At 38.5% G+C, this 15562-nt stretch overlaps 4 protein-coding genes across 4 annotated transcripts; 2 read left to right on the forward strand and 2 right to left on the reverse strand.

Annotated features, from left to right (window-relative positions):
- Window positions 1-495: 495 nt before the first annotated feature.
- Window positions 496-3038, reverse strand: BCR41DRAFT_351216 (Alpha/Beta hydrolase protein). Its single transcript, XM_022023762.1, has one exon. The coding sequence runs from the start codon at window positions 2797-2799 to the stop codon at window positions 535-537; it is 2265 nt and encodes a 754-aa protein (XP_021882611.1). The 5' UTR covers window positions 2800-3038; the 3' UTR covers window positions 496-534.
- Window positions 3039-3170: 132 nt separating this feature from the next.
- On the reverse strand, window positions 3171-5271 carry BCR41DRAFT_421174 (hypothetical protein). Its single transcript, XM_022029991.1, has 6 exons — window positions 4676-5271; window positions 4351-4587; window positions 4056-4240; window positions 3775-3961; window positions 3493-3681; window positions 3171-3410 (listed from the first exon to the last, which is right to left on the reverse strand). The coding sequence occupies exons 1-6, from the start codon at window positions 5258-5260 to the stop codon at window positions 3219-3221; spliced, it is 1575 nt and encodes a 524-aa protein (XP_021882612.1). The 5' UTR covers window positions 5261-5271; the 3' UTR covers window positions 3171-3218.
- A 2387-nt stretch (window positions 5272-7658) lies between these two features.
- On the forward strand, window positions 7659-8105 carry BCR41DRAFT_281399 (hypothetical protein; the record flags this gene model as incomplete). The annotated part of the gene is made up of 2 exons (XM_022020236.1): window positions 7659-7795; window positions 7958-8105. Coding segments are annotated over 2 exons (285 nt in total), but the record flags the coding sequence as incomplete, so codon positions are not given.
- A 739-nt stretch (window positions 8106-8844) lies between these two features.
- On the forward strand, window positions 8845-10646 carry BCR41DRAFT_351219 (hypothetical protein). The gene is made up of 4 exons (XM_022023763.1): window positions 8845-9181; window positions 9317-9454; window positions 9697-9860; window positions 10068-10646. Exons 1-4 carry the CDS (start codon window positions 8987-8989, stop codon window positions 10408-10410), a joined length of 840 nt encoding a protein of 279 aa, XP_021882614.1. The 5' UTR covers window positions 8845-8986; the 3' UTR covers window positions 10411-10646.
- Window positions 10647-15562: the final 4916 nt, after the last annotated feature.

Below are 15562 nucleotides of genomic sequence, written 5' to 3' on the forward strand. Positions count from 1 at the left end.
TGGGCACGGCGAAAGGCGCGTTGGAAATCTCTCATGGTTTTTGTGTGTATGGCAATTATGCTATGCTAATAAGCTTTATAATTTCTTGGCCAAGAAATAAGAAGGACTGTAAGCCCTTCTCGCTCTTTTCCGCAGAGTTTCGACTCTAAAGAGATCTGGATTATCCATCAACTGATGTCCTATGGTGACTATACAAGTACAGCAGAGCAGAGCAGAAGAGAAGCTGGGATTGATCAAGTCTATGAAAACAGGCAGTTTTAGCAACTACAAGCCTTTAATCGTTGGGCGGGATACGGGTATAAACCAATGGGCTTGAATATTGGAGAGTTGAGGAGCTGTGCAGATAACGAATGAAAGCGGATCCTTCAAGGTATCCTTTTTTTTTTTTTTTTTTTTTTTTTTTTTAAATAAACCTATTAGCCTTTTATTGCATGGTAAATTGCAGTGCTGTAAATAAAACTATCCAACTGCGGTATATACTATGATAGTAATGACCAATAAGTTAGTTGCCACACGCGCTCAGCCATAGACTAATTAGTGGCTCTTGACTGTCTGTGCTTGAATTTGTAGAAGTTCCGGCACTACCTGCTTTGATTGGACCATAGATGGGCCTCGTGTATATCCACTTGGTCTAACGACTGGCTCAAAGCCTAGTCCAAGTGTAGGGTTTGCGGGACCTAGGCCAAGGCTCGGGTTTGGCGCCGGCACCGGCGGGATATTATTATTATTTGGTAACTGTGCGTTCACCTGACTATTAGCTTCCAAGGCCATCTGCATCCCAGTGTAGCCGCTATTGCCAGCATTCTGGTAATTGCTGACAGATTTCTTCGACAGAGTGCGTACCACACCTCCAGAGATGCGTCTACCAAGGGAGCCCTCTCTTGAAAGTGATCCAAGACAAACCTTTCTGATGAAAAATGAAACAACGTTGATAAAATCATTGGGCTTCTCCTCCTGCGGCAAATGTCCAGAATGCTTAATGATCTTGAGCACCTGTGGCACATTCAACTGGCGCACACTCTGGAGGATTTCAAATAGTCGGAGAGTCTCAATGGTAGGGACCACATCGTCCACATCGCCTGTCATCACCAAAGTTGAGAGTTCTGTCAGGCGTTGAAGGTGCTTGTTAATTTTGTAGCTTGTCCTATACTTGGTTACATTTGCGAGTCCTCTCCAGAAACCATCGTCTTTTGTCGGACCCATGTACATCTCGATAGTACTGGGATCCGACATCATGACTTTAGGCTTATAATAAAACTGTTGCAACGGCCCATGGTTGCCATACAAGCCACGGTAGATCCAGTTCATTGGTGGCGGATACGTAACACAGGCACGGAGATAAAGCGGTGGGGCCTCATCAAGAATCGCAGGTGCTACCAAAATCAGACCACGCACGACTTCGGGTTTCGAGAGCGCAACAGCCAAGGCAATTGTGGCCCCAGTATCATTTCCAATCAGGATCAAGTTCTGGTCCATGCCAAGGCTTTCAAGTAAGGTCTGCGTAATCGCCAGAACGCTTCCATTTTTGTAGGGGTTCGCTTTCTTAGGCCAGGTCGCAGGCTTCTCCGAAAACCCATGGCCGACTCGATCAAACGAGAGGACTCTACACCCAGTACGGTCTGCCAGTGTCTGCTGAACCTTGCGCCATGTGCCCAGGTTGGAGAGCGCACCATGGAAGAGGATGATGTTGCGGCCATTGCCATTAACTCGGAATGAGGGGTCAAAGGTCGGGTATGTGATCTTATAGTGAATTTTCCAGTTATGAACAGTGACAAAGCCCTCTTTTTCGGCAAAGTGCTTCAGTTGTGGGATGATAGTGGTGCTTTGGGCGCGTTGTGTGGAAGCTGCTGGGGGCGTTGCATTCACATTAGTGTTCCGACGTGATGCTGGGGGTTTCAAGGGTGATGCAGGGACAGAACCATCGGCAATACTAGACGCGATAATGGTATTGTTGGCATTGCTGAGGGGGTTAGCTCCGTGGGCCTTATTTGAGGTGCCCTTGGTGAACTTCTCATGGTACACGGGCAGACCTGGAGCAAGGGCTTTGGTAGGAGACGCAGGCGAGGCTGGGCCCTGCCTTTTGAAAGTGGGCGAAATTGGTGATTTGGGTGATTTAGGTGACTTTGTTGGATTGTTTTTGAATAGAGTTTCATTAAAGTTAAGCTGGGTGTTAATGCTGACAGGAATCCGGTGCGTGTTGGATGATGATGATAGCGCTGTTGTTGTTGTTGCTGTCACTGCCGGCTCAACCATGATTGCTGCGTTTGTTATATCTTGTTTCGATGACGACAATGACGATACTCCTGTTCCTGATCCTGTACCTGTTGATTGCGTTCCTTCATTTTTCATTTGCATGTCATTTCTTTCTCCCTGTACGACCATTCGTCCTGGTTGTGAGCTTTCGCTTTTTGAATTACAATTGTCGATTGTGCTTTGGATGTTATTGTTGCTACTGGTCTCTAGTGTAACTTCGCACATATTGTCGTCATCAGTTTTTTTGTCGAGCTCCTGCTGAAGCACAATGTTGATATCTTCCTCCTCTACCAAGATATCCTCATCCTCAATATCATCCTCGTCTTCATCACTGACAATGTCGTCCTCACTATGGCCCTCCATACCATTTTCGATGCCCTGATAAATGACGTCTTCCTCGTCATTGTGTCCAACATCAACATGGTCAATACCAACACCTAATCGCAAAAACTGTGTGGCTGCAGGGTTGGCATAGGGCACTGAAGGGGCTGCACTGCTCGATCGTCTACGAAGGAAAGAGATCCCGTTTGAATTGGCTCGTTGCATCTTCGGCTATATCGAATAGTTGCTTTTCCTAGTTTCCTAAAGGCAGCCTTTTCTTTTTGTAGTGAATCAATAAAAACTAAGAGTATATGAAAAATGAGTGTTTTATGTTGATAAAGGGCGTTATGCAACGGGGATAACTATGAATGCGTGAGGACCGAATGAGGATAATGTTGACAAGGACGCCAAGAAGTAAAAATGAATGGATATCAAAATGGGTGCGAGGTGAATGAAGAGAAAAGAAGGAAGGATGTCAAAATAGCATTTATTGCTCAATTGCTCTCAGGAACCTGAAATGCACCTCTTTTCTAAATCGTTAGACGCCACCAACATCTGGAAATATTCTCAACAGGTGATTCATAATCTATATAATGCAATCTTTTTATTATTGTTATTGCTGTACGAGCATGATGAAAATTGCGTCATGGAATCTGAATAGGCTGGGATTCACCAGGAGATCCACTGCCTTCTACATTAAATTCTGTACTAAATGCTTTTTGTAACATGTATATCGCACAGTCCGCACGTAGACTCCGTTCCCTGTCCAAGCGATATCTTTTAAGGACACTCCGCCAACCCTCGACCAAGCCTTTCGTGTCTACGTGCTGATAATTCTAAATGTAGATGAGTTAGAAACTTTTATATATATATATATATATATATTTTTTTTTAAGCGCTGGATAAGATTTAACTTACATCTCCCATGAAGATCATCCAGTAGGGCTTCTGTAAATCGTTGAACCAGTTGTTTTCGATGTACTCGAAAACTGCAGTTGCTCCAGGATGTTGAACTTTAAGTTGCTGTGATAGTATGAGCAGCTGTTCCTCAGAGGTTGCATTACAGATACTAGTCAATAAGGGTCGTAGCTTGTCGAGCTCTTTACTCTAAATAGCTCAAACATTAGGCATTAGACACTTGAAATTTGAATGTAAACGAGTTTCTTGGCATATATGCATATATATGGAGCCATAACCTACATTGAAAGCTTTCTTGAGTTGCTCCTCCCATAACTGTTGCAAATGGAAAAGACTGTAATAGATTGTTGCATCCGGGAATATTGCATTGGCGATTTCAGTTTCCAATACTGCACGATCTACTATAAATTTGCTTGCATTCAATCCACAATCGATTTTGAGCCAGGACAGCCATTTGATAATCAAATCCCTACAATGAACGACCGTGATGTTTAATCTCAAAGAGAAATACATGTTTTACTGTCTATGCAAAAGAAAAAGAAAGAAAGGAGTAAAAGTGGTACCTTGATTTTGAACTTGAGATCATATGAGCAATTGGTATGCCTCTCTGGCCATGAGCGTCTTTAGCAAAGATTGTGAATAGACACGCCGATGTATACACTTTAAGATTTTCATTAGTTGGTTCCAAGGATTTTATCGCCTTGCACGTTGAATCCATAAACAAGACTTGGCTATCTTCCTGTATGATCTATATAGGATGAAGAAATGTATAAAAAAAAAGACCCTTGAGAACTATTATACCCATTTATGATAGAATGAATTCTGTCGATCTTAACAGCAACGCAGTTAAATCCATACCTTGAGCTGAGAGGCGAAAGACCAAGCAATTAAATATTGATCTGGTTTATTGTCGAAATGATCTACGAAAAACCCTTTGCCTCCATCTTGATGAATCTGTTCGATCCAGAGATTGACACTTACTTTAACGTCCTTATGTTTTTGAGATGATGCTACGCGCCGACGATAAACGCTTGCACGGATATTGTTGTACTTTATGAAATGAGCGGGCGAAACTTTGTCTCCCTCCCTATCGACCTATTGTAAAGTATAGAAAACCGGTCATTACACTTTGAAGGCATAGATCTGGACACTGCTATGTACTAATGCTGAAGTGGTTTATTACCAATTCAGAACTCGGTCGTAAAAGAACCTTAATGTCTTTCCAATCCCGATCCTCCATAATCCTTTTTTTGGACCAATTATGCTCGTTAGGCCCCAAGGGGAGAAGAGATGTTGCTTCTGGAGCGGTGCTATGGTTGTGACGCCAATGGTATTCGATATTCACTCGATCTTGGCCAACAACCTTTTGTATACGAATGTGAGCTGGACAATTTTTACCCACGGAGCTACGGCCAATAGTGAGTGCTTTCTCTCGCCGGCGTTGTCTACAGCCATGTTTCACAGACCAATCGTATTCACGAGGACGACCAGGATCTTGAGAGCCATAAGTTGTGGGTTTGAAACAAGGAAGTGGCGTATCCAGAGGTTGGTTGCTGTAGAATGTGCGTGAGTTCCTTTCTGAACAATACTGCCATTGAAATGCGATCCTTTCCTGATTCCAAAACGAACGGAACTGCTCAATGGTGAAACTGGCCGTAAAAGGATGAGGTGAATCTGCCTCTCTAGGTATGGGATACGGCTCAACAACTACAAGAGGATCATAATCGACCGCATAATGTAAAATGTCTTTGAGCGTTAATTGTGTCATGGTGCCAAAGTTTAAAAGTGCAAAGTGAGAACAGAGCAAAGAAACGAATAGTCAATGGTCACGAGAGAAAATATAGCATATGAGAGGCCGAATTTACGTAATGCTATGGATATATATCTTTATTTCCTTTAGCTATATTGGCCAACCATAATTTTAGGCTACCAATGTGCCGTCTCAACATGGGGAAGTAGTTCGATATAAAACCCCTTAAAAAAATTATTAGATCGGGCCGGAGCACCAATTGCTTCACATGTCAGCCACTCCTGAATAAAAACTTCATGCGACGAGCTATTATTGTAAAAATACAAACATCCTATCCCTCCACAAATATAATAATATATAATATATTTGTATAGAGAAAAATGTTATGCAAAAATTCATACAGTAAAGACGCGTAAAGCTCATGTTATTCACGACGTGCATAATCTGGTCCCTGGACATGAACCAGTTGGGGAACACGTGTGAGCGTGTGGTCGATAAGAAAGATATAAACAGCTTTTTAGGGTCAGCAACACAGATCAAGATCTGAAATCCAGCACATGGTGGATGCTTATCATGCCATCAAAACTATGTAGACTTTTTGGATTCCATTCTCCATTCATTGTTCATTCATTCTCTTTTGTCTTCTTTTCTTTGTCTCTCCTTTCCTTTGCACACTCCCCTTTAACAGTCGTACAAAAAAAAAAAAAAAAGAAAAGAAAAGAAAAAACACGGATCGAAACACAATCACATTTCTGTACACTCTCACATGAAATTCTCTATCTTTCAATTCCCTTTCTTACCTTTCTTGCCTTTCTTGCCTTGACATCTTCCTTTTTTCACTTGTAACTTGTTCGCCTATACTTTTCTGAAAAGTGAAGGTTTGAAAGAAAAAGCATAAAAAAAGTAAAACATCGATTTCTTTAAAGGATTTTTATCATGTCAATGTCAGCATCTCTTGAAGCTGCGTCCATGATCACTTTTGGCCAGACTAGCCCTCGCGCACACTCCCCTCCATTGAAGCACTCGCATGCGCCGGAGCACAAAACACAGAATTCTGCAAGCACAGTGGTGAAGTCTCACAACACGACACAAGCACAAGAAATACAAGCACGCATCCTCATGCTCTCAACGTCTCTTCCGTCTACACCTGTTTCCACACCTTCACCATCAGCATTACCGACGCCATCAACAATACCATCACAAACAGAAAAGATCTCAGTTGTTACCCCATCACTTTCGCCTTCTTCATCCCCAAAGGACATCAACACTACTATTAATACGTCAGATCCCACAGAACTACCACCCCATCCATCCATTTCTTGTCATTCCACAAACTCACTCTCAGTGCCTCATCAATCCCCAAGTTTGGACTCTTCGGTGCACGAACGACCACGACCGCTCTCACACTCACAGGCACACCGCGAGTACTTTCAACAACAAGGCTATTGCCACCAACATAACCAGGGTTCACCTTCCTCAGAACGTCGTCGACGTCAGTCACCTCCAGCGCCTCGTCCCAATAACAACAGCACCTCCTCAAATAAAGCAGAATACAACCATTCAATTGGCAGGGGAAATACATCCATGGACGATGGTTATTCAAGTCAGGGCGGGTACTCGAGCCAGGGTGGGTTCTGGTCCAGTCCTAGTGATTCTCAAACAAAAGATGGATTCGAAGAATATAACAGTGGCAATGGATCGAACGGTCCTCGCCGGAGAACCACGCCGCCTTCTTCACCAAAATCTAAATCGCGGTATAATAATGATAGGCGCCATGCTCGGCAGTATCTCAAAAAGACACAACGCATGTAAGTGATCTTCAGTCTTATCTCTTAGCCTTGATAAATATTATTTACTGTTCATAATGATGTACATCTTTTTTTAACTTTTAACGTTTTCCCACAATCCCCCAAATTGCTGTAATAGCCACACTGCATATACCCCATGGACACTTGTTGGACACATTTGTTTGATTTTTTATCGAATCTTTATGCTTCTTGGTACTCCCTCTCCATTCCAACTTGTCTCTTTCACCCATCTCGTGTACTTGACCGATACAGCATTCCATATCTTCTCGTTGGCTTGGCATCTCCTGAGGTTTCCAAAACTTGAGCGGATAACAGTGATTTATGGCACGTGGGTCGTCTGGATCGGCTGGGGATTGGCAATCTGGTTTTCTGATCCGGATATGGAAATCCACCAGTTGGAGCATCGCGCTGCGTACGGAATTGGCGATTATGGCTTGAGGCGTTCAGGAAGTAGTGCATACTCTTGGTCTCAACCTCATCAGACCTATGCTACCAATGGTAGTATTGACATCAACCAGTTATTACCTCTGGCGCCCTTTGTAAAAAAGTATAGCAACTGGTACATCCTCTACATGCCAGTAGCCACTTTTCTAGGTCTGTTGATGTTCCGAAGAAATCTTTGGGGTTTAATATCATGGGAACACCTGACGAGAATGGATCAGATTGGACAGCTCAAGTACTACCGACTGTGGTGTCTCTGGGGCGTTGGAGCAGGTTGGGTTCTTGCATGGAGGTTTTGTCGATGGTGGTTTCATGTTCCATTCATGCCCATGGATGATCCTACCTTCTGTCGTTATGCATCCTCTGGGAAGAGTTGTTTGGAACTTTTGGAAGCAGCAGTAGAGGCTCAACGGTCTTCATCTACCTCTATTTCGTTTGGTGCTGCACCAACGGTGGTTCGATACAGGACTGATATCATTGATTTTGGCTTTTGGTCCATGATGTTGTCCAACCTGGTGATGGGATTGATCTTGATGTGCTGGTGGAGCTTCTGGACGTTTCAGTATCAAGGAGTTGTCTGGCGTGAGGATTTGAAAGAGGGTTGGGCAGTTTGGAGGACCACCAACGGTGGGGTCATGACTGGATTGGTGACAGATAATGAGAGCGTCAAGGATTGGACAGCTGCTCATCGGAACGGCCACCATCATCATGATCATCATCATAACCATGGAGAGCATCACAAGGACCAATCGTGATACTGCAACTACTGCCTATCCTCCTTATACTGGCTCCACAGACCCTTTGCAGTGTTGAAAGGAAAACGAAATATGTACAAAAAAAAAAAAAAAAAAAAAAACGCCTACCATCAAATTTAATCTTGTTTTACAAGCTATACCCCTTCCATAACTCTTTGTATACTCAAGTCGTAATAGATAATCAGTAATGAGTTTACCAATTGTACAATATAACCTCAAATATCCAACATTTTTTGATGCACCTTCAAGACTTACAAGGCGAATGGTATGATTTGTAGAACGATATCCATATTAGGAAAACCTAATTGTGATGGGAGATGTCGGATGGTCGTGCATTCTTTATTTAAATTCAATCACCGCATATCATCATCTTTTTTCTAAATAGACATCCCAACCCCATGCCACTCATGAAGGATGTCTTGATGGGTGATGCTCATTCAATCCGACGGGAGCATCTTGAATTTTTTTTTTTTTTTTTTTTTTTTCTTTTAGGGCTCCGCTTCCGCGTGGCTGTCTACCGGGGTTTGTAACAGTTGATTAAAAAAAAAGAGAAACTTTTTTTTTTTTTTTTTCACCAACAACGCTCGTTCTTTTTTTTTTTTTTTTTTTCATCACCTCGATCACAACACCTACAATTTGCTACTATCAAACATTCCATTCGAGAAAAAACTCGCTATAACCACACTAAACCGATAGTCCTCCATTTCCTTTTTCCATTCCCTATCACCATTGTTGTCATCATGCCTAGTATAATTAATAACTTTTCTCAATCCACCACGGCTCCTTCAGAGACTGATTTTATTCCGGACAATGGAGCTCTTTTCTATACCCAGCATCCATCTTCGATACAGGCCAAGGACACTACAGCACAGCCTACAGTCCAAAAGCTTAAAGAAAGTAATCGTCGCCGTCTATGGTGTGATCCTGAGGATGAGGTATATATTTATATATATATTCATTTAAAATAATATCTATAAAAAAAAAAAAAAAAAGAGAGAGATCTGTGTGAGATCTTTCAAAGGAACAATTAACTGAACTTTTTTTTTTTTTTTTTTTAATGTCTTACTTAGTTCTCAGCCCCGATTCATACAGAGCATCCATTGATTACCAAGAGTCCTTTGGAGATGTCATCGTTCTTACTGAATTATCGACCTATGCACCGTTCAATTGAAATCATGACACCACCTGTATCACAATCTAGCGACGAGGTAAAAAAAAAAAAAAAAAAAAAAAAAATTACTTGATTTGTGCTTTCCGTTGTGTTGTTGTTTACATGCATGTGTTACAGAACACATAAGCGATGGCACGAGAATAGAACGGATTTCCCCAATAATACACATCCCGATATTTCCTCGTTTGATGATGTCTATGAACTAAAGAAAAGAAAAGAAAAATAAAAAAAAAAAAAAAAAAGCTGATGTGATTATTTTAAAATTAAAATAAAATATAGACTTCGTCATCAGCAACGTCTTCACATATCTATCCAACTATCCCAGATGGACCGATCTATATCCACCATAGATCTACTATTGCTGAAAGTCCAATATCCAATGTGATCTCATGTCCTCACATTAATTGTTATGAACATGGCCGACACTTCCATAGTATTTCCAGGTAAGAAAAGAAAAAAAAAAAAAAAAAAAAAAAAAAAAGGCTTTATTTTATAAGTTAGGCATAACTAAAGGATAAATGTTTCTTTTTCATCACATCCTCCATTCATTTTTTCATGGCCGAGCTAATAAGCACGCTATAATTTTATTTCGCCGATCCTAACCTGTCTTTCCTTTTTGTTTTCCCGCACTTTTTATTTTTCGGACTTAGGCCTGGCACACCAATGTGTCAGAAAAATAAACTACTTTCATCTCGTCAGAATGATCAGGATATGAAGGATGACAATTACGATACTCAGGATTCTTCATTTCATTTGACGCACGGTTCACCATCATCAACATCAACATCATCATTATCGTTATTATCATTATCATCGCCAACACCATCAATATTGTCGTCGTCGTCGTCGTCGTCGTCATTTTCAAAAAATGGATCTCGGGGATTTTCATCATCTTCTCCTGTAAAAGCACAGCAGGAGCAATCCTTTCTCGAGTCACATATTGCCTCAATTAGTCAATGGCTATTATCCAATTCAACAAATGCCTCAGCCTAAGGAGAGGGTAAAGGAAAACATAAAGTGTGTTTGGGCGAATGAAATGGTCTTGTCTTTGAAAAGAAAAGAAAGGAGAAACCATGGTATATATATATGTATATCATGTTTATTTTATTTTACCTTACTTTAATAACTTTTAATTATTATTATTATTAATATACAAGGAAGAGAAGAAGACAGTCAGTGTTAATAAATATTCATATTTTTACATCCAATAATATCCAAGGACAATTTACAATGAGATAAGTTATATATATATATATATGTATATGTAATAATAATAAAGTATAATATTATGTGTATAGAGGAGTCGCATTTTTTTTTTTATGTTACTTCCATGACGGCATTGTACGACCATACTTACCCTGTAAACAAAAAAAAGGAGGGGGGCAATGAGAAAGTATTATAAATATTCATATGAGAGAAAAGAGGGAGAGGAAGAACGTGCACTTGTTTCTCCCTGTCACATATAAAATTTAACCCCATCTTTTAAAATAAAAATAAAAATGAGAATAAAAATGAAAATAGAAATAAAAACAAAAACAAAAATAAAAATAAAAAAGGGTTCCCCTCATTCCTTTAATAATTTACTTTTATTATCATTATTATTGTTATTATTATACATGTATATTATATTATTATTATTATTATTGTGATGATGATTTATTTGGTCTGTGTTCCAACCCTGCATGTCTTATCGTGAAACCATTCCATTCTACTTATTCACCTCAAATAAAAAACTCCTTTTGTTTGATCATTTATACATTTAAATATATTATTCATCCGTTACAGGTTTTTTTTTTTTTTTTTTTTTTTTGCCTCTCCAAAAATAACCTGGGGAAAGAGATTCGATTTTTTTTTTTTTTAATGTTTAAAACTGATTGAATTGTTTATTGAAAAAATAATATGGTATACTGAAAAGAGAGAAAAAGAAAAAAACTATGGGATATACACTGAATCTTTTTTTTTTTTTTTTTTTTTTTTTGTCCTTTTGATACTGAATTGAACTGCAAAATGAATACTACAAATATATAAATATTTTTTTTTTTTTTTTTTTTTTTTTTTTTGTTAAAAGTTATAAGAAGAAGAAAAAAAAGGGGTACAAAAATAAAGTTTTTTTTTTTTTTTTTTGTGTGTTTGTGTGCCTGTGGTGTGTGTGTGTGGAATATAGATACAAAGAAAAAAAAAAAAAAACAAGGGTGGAGTAGATTTCTGGTTGGGTTGTGAAGAAAAAGTTTTTTTTTTTTTTTTTTTTTTTTGTACCATGTCGTGTGGTGTGGTGTGGTGTGAGTAGGATGGGTTATAGATGGAGGTTGTTTGTGTTCCTCCCATCCCTTGTTCGAGTTTTGAGATCGTTAGAGAAACGAGTAGCACAAAAAAAAAATAAAAAAATAAAAAATAAAAGAGTGAGAGCATTTGTCGAAAAAAAAATAAATAAATAAATAAAGTCAATTGCGGCTGGACGTCGTGTTTTGAAACTGAAATGGACGATCGTCTTTTTTTTTTTTCCCTCCTGCCTGATATTTTCATATTGTTTGTGTGTCGGATTCCAAGAATAGGTGAACTCAATTTCAGTTGGAGAAGAAAGTGTGTCCCCCTTTTTTTTTTTTGATGTCGTTGTTGTCGTCGTCGTCTTCAACTCCTATACATCGAATCCTGTATCCAGAAACAAGGCAGCAATTGTTTAAGAAAAAAAAAAAAAAAAAAAAAAAAAAAAAGAAAGAGAAAAAAAAAGGGAACAAGACAAAAAGATCAATTCATGCAGATGCATGCGCGTGTCGTTTCGTTTGTTCGTTTGACAATGATCCCTTGCTTTAGTTCCGTTTTTGAATTGTCGGATCCAGTTTAATTTGATTGTCGTGTGGTGTAAGTAGTGATGTGGTATGATGACTGAAATATAATAAATGAAATTGTGGTATCCAAAGAAAAAAAATAAAAAAATAAAAAAATAGTACAAGATCCAGGAACGTTTTTTGGAGGCTGGTTGTAACTGATATAATGGTGTGAAGAATAAGATCCAGATAAAGAAAAAAGAAAAGAAAAGGGAAAAAAAAAAAGGGTGTTTGGTGTATTGATCTGTTTCGTGTTGTTTTGAGCCACTACTCCTTTGTTCTCCTTTTTTTTTTTTTTTTTTTTTTTACTCGTGGTTGCGACGATGTCCTCCGACAGCTGGAACGGTTGCGGTGACATAGTTGGCATCACCAGGAGTCTGTCTCCAGTTTCTGGACATGGCAGCAGCAGCAGCAGCAGCAGCAGTCGAGTCATTTGAGAATTCAGATCCGCCCATGAGCGCGATCATCTCTTCCATAGAAAGGGCGGAGCGTGGAGCAAGGCTTTGAGCTGAATCCTCCAAGGAGATCATGTTGCCGGCCTGGTTGTATTGGAGGGAAGACATGGTTTTTTTGTTGTTTTGTTAAAGGAACCTTTTTTGTTTTAGAGTTGTTTTTTTAGTGGCTAAGCTGGTTGTTAGAGAATGAGCGAGTTTCGTGTATATTTGGTTTTTGTATTTTTTGTTGTCGCAGGGTTTAGGTAATCGGTTGCTTTTTTAGCGTTCGCTGCTTTTTGTTTCTGTTGTTGTTCGTCTTTTTGGTCCTTGCTCGGAGAAAAATTGAATTCCTTTTTTTTTTTTTTTTGTGGTGGGAATATTTTTTTTTTTCTTTGTAATTGTTGGCTGGTCTGTTGATCGAATTAGTCAAAGTTGACGCTGCTCCTTTTTTTTTTTTTTTTTTCCTTTTCTTGTGTGTGTTAAAAAAGAGTTGGCCTCCCTAAATTTTCAACGGTTCTTCTTGACTTTTTGGTTGTTGTGCTGATGAGAATAACTCGTTTGTCCTTTGGTTCTTGAAGGTATTATCTAAATAGAAGCATTGGTGTAACCATTCGATTAGAGAAACAGAATTTTTTTTTTTTTTTTTTTTTTGGCATTGTAGAAATCATCTTCCCCTTCAAATGAATCCTCCAACTGAGTATTGTCCTTTTCCTCTTTATCCACAATATGCAACAGAAAAAAAAAAAAAAAAAAAAAAAGAAAAGAAAAGAAAAGAAAAAGACCAGCAGTCTGCATGTGCATATTGTCCAAAGAAATGCACACGTACTGCGGTGACGAATTGATAATGATGATGGGATTGTGCGAAAAAAAAAAAAAAAAAAAAAAAAAAAAAATACGGCAAAATAAAATAAAATAAAAAAATAAAATAGAGAAAAAGAATTGTAGGGGTTCTAATGAAATAGAATTGAATAGTAATACAAAAAAGATTTTCTTTTCCTTTCTTTTTTTTTTTTTTTTTTTTTTTTTTGTTCACAAACAACACTTTGTTGGTCCGTTCCTTTACCTTGGAAGAAGGAGAAGATTGGCTTAAAAGAAAACCCAAAATGCGCTTGGAATGACGATGAAACAGCGACCAGAAGCTTGGGCTAATAGAATGATAGTCAGATGGCCAGGAAAGGCAATGGATGATGCACTGGAGACTTGGTTTGGCAAGACCTTTGAGGGACAAACAATCGGACAGTTCAGGTTTTTTTTTTTTTTTTTTTTTTTTTTTTTTAAAAAAAAAAAAAAAGGCAAATAGGCAGGACAGAGTAATCAGGATGGCGCGGTAGAAGCTTTTCTCGATGCGGTCGTTGTGGTACGAGGGAGATGGCGAGGACTTGTAACGCTCGGTCAGCAAAATGATCTTGCTTGATGCCTGTTTTTAGGGACGGTTGGTCAGGGTCGATCGCTTGAAACGGACGGGTGGAAATTCAGAAGCTTGAATGGACTTGCTTGACTTGCTTGACTTGATTGGCTTGATTGGCTTGAGACAGGTGTAATGTACCAAGGCTTGGAAACGAGGCAGAGTTTCTGTAGCTTTTTTTCTTTCTTTCGTGTGTGTGGAAGGTGTTGGTGGAGTAGGATGGAGAGTGATGAGAAGGATGAGGAACAAGAAGAGGAGGAAGAAAAAGAAATCGAGAACTCGAGAAATGGGCACGTTTTTATAGGCGTCAGGAAGGGTCAGATTTGCCGCTGTTGATGCGGTTGGATGAGGGTTTCGAGGTGTCATCAGCAAGAAACGGTAGAGTAGTCGATAAGGATTGACTGGAGAGAATGGGAAGTAGAACAACCCCCACCGGAAAGGAAGTTTTAGTCAAGGAACAAAAAAAAAAAAAAAAAAAAAAAAAAAAAATTACAATTAACATGTAACTCATAAAAACAACCGCCCACAGACTGAAGAAATAATAAAGAAACAAAAAAAAATAAAAAAAATAAAAAAATAAAAAAAAAAAAAATTATAATACAAATACTATAATAATAATAATAAATAAAATAAAAATATAGAATGGCCATTAAAATAAAAATTCAAATAAAATAAAATATAATAAAAAAACGCGCGCACCCAGGTTGTTACCCTGGCCATTGTTGAAAGGCGGAAAAGGGAACGAAAGAAGGGAAACGCAGGATGGAAGTTAGGAAGGGGAAAAGGAGGAAAAGGAGAAAAGAATAAAAAAAAAAAAAAACGATTTGATTGACAAGAGGATGCTACAGATACTATAAAGTACAGCTCAATGTGTGTATTGGGTAGTGTCAAAATGTATTATCGAGTATATCGTGTTGTGCATGTTTGAATCTGATGCTGTTGTTTTGTTTGTTAATATATTTTATTATAACTACGACTGATTGATTTGATTCGATTCGATTGAATCTCTACTCTCTTAATTTTTTTTTTTTTTTTTTATTTACTTTTTTTTTCTTTATTTCTATTTACTTTTTTTTTTTTTTTTTTTTTTTCTTTTTTCTTTTCATTTCCCATTCCATTCCATACCGAGTTCTTGAACGTATTTTTCAATTCAGAAAGTAAAAGTAAGCAGGCTAGGCACATGTCTTAGCATTTGATCGTCCATTCGTTTATCATCTTTGTTTATTTTTATTTTTTTTTTATTTATTTATTTTTTTTTTTTATTCCTTTACGTATTGTATTTCTACAGTTATGCATCGTCAACCAAATCAATGGACATCAATTTGAGTTTATCGTTACGCGAATGAAGCAGGCAATTAAAGAAGAGAAAATAAATAAAAAAAATAGACACGCAATTAATGAAGAAGAAAGAAAACGAAAGAGTAGGTTAAAAGAGAAGCATTTAGCTACAATGAATAGAAAAGAACACAAAAATAAAAGAA

Source organism: Lobosporangium transversale (genome assembly GCF_002105155.1).
Source record: "Lobosporangium transversale strain NRRL 3116 chromosome Unknown BCR41scaffold_13, whole genome shotgun sequence".
NCBI classification, from domain to species: domain Eukaryota; kingdom Fungi; phylum Mortierellomycota; class Mortierellomycetes; order Mortierellales; family Mortierellaceae; genus Lobosporangium; species Lobosporangium transversale.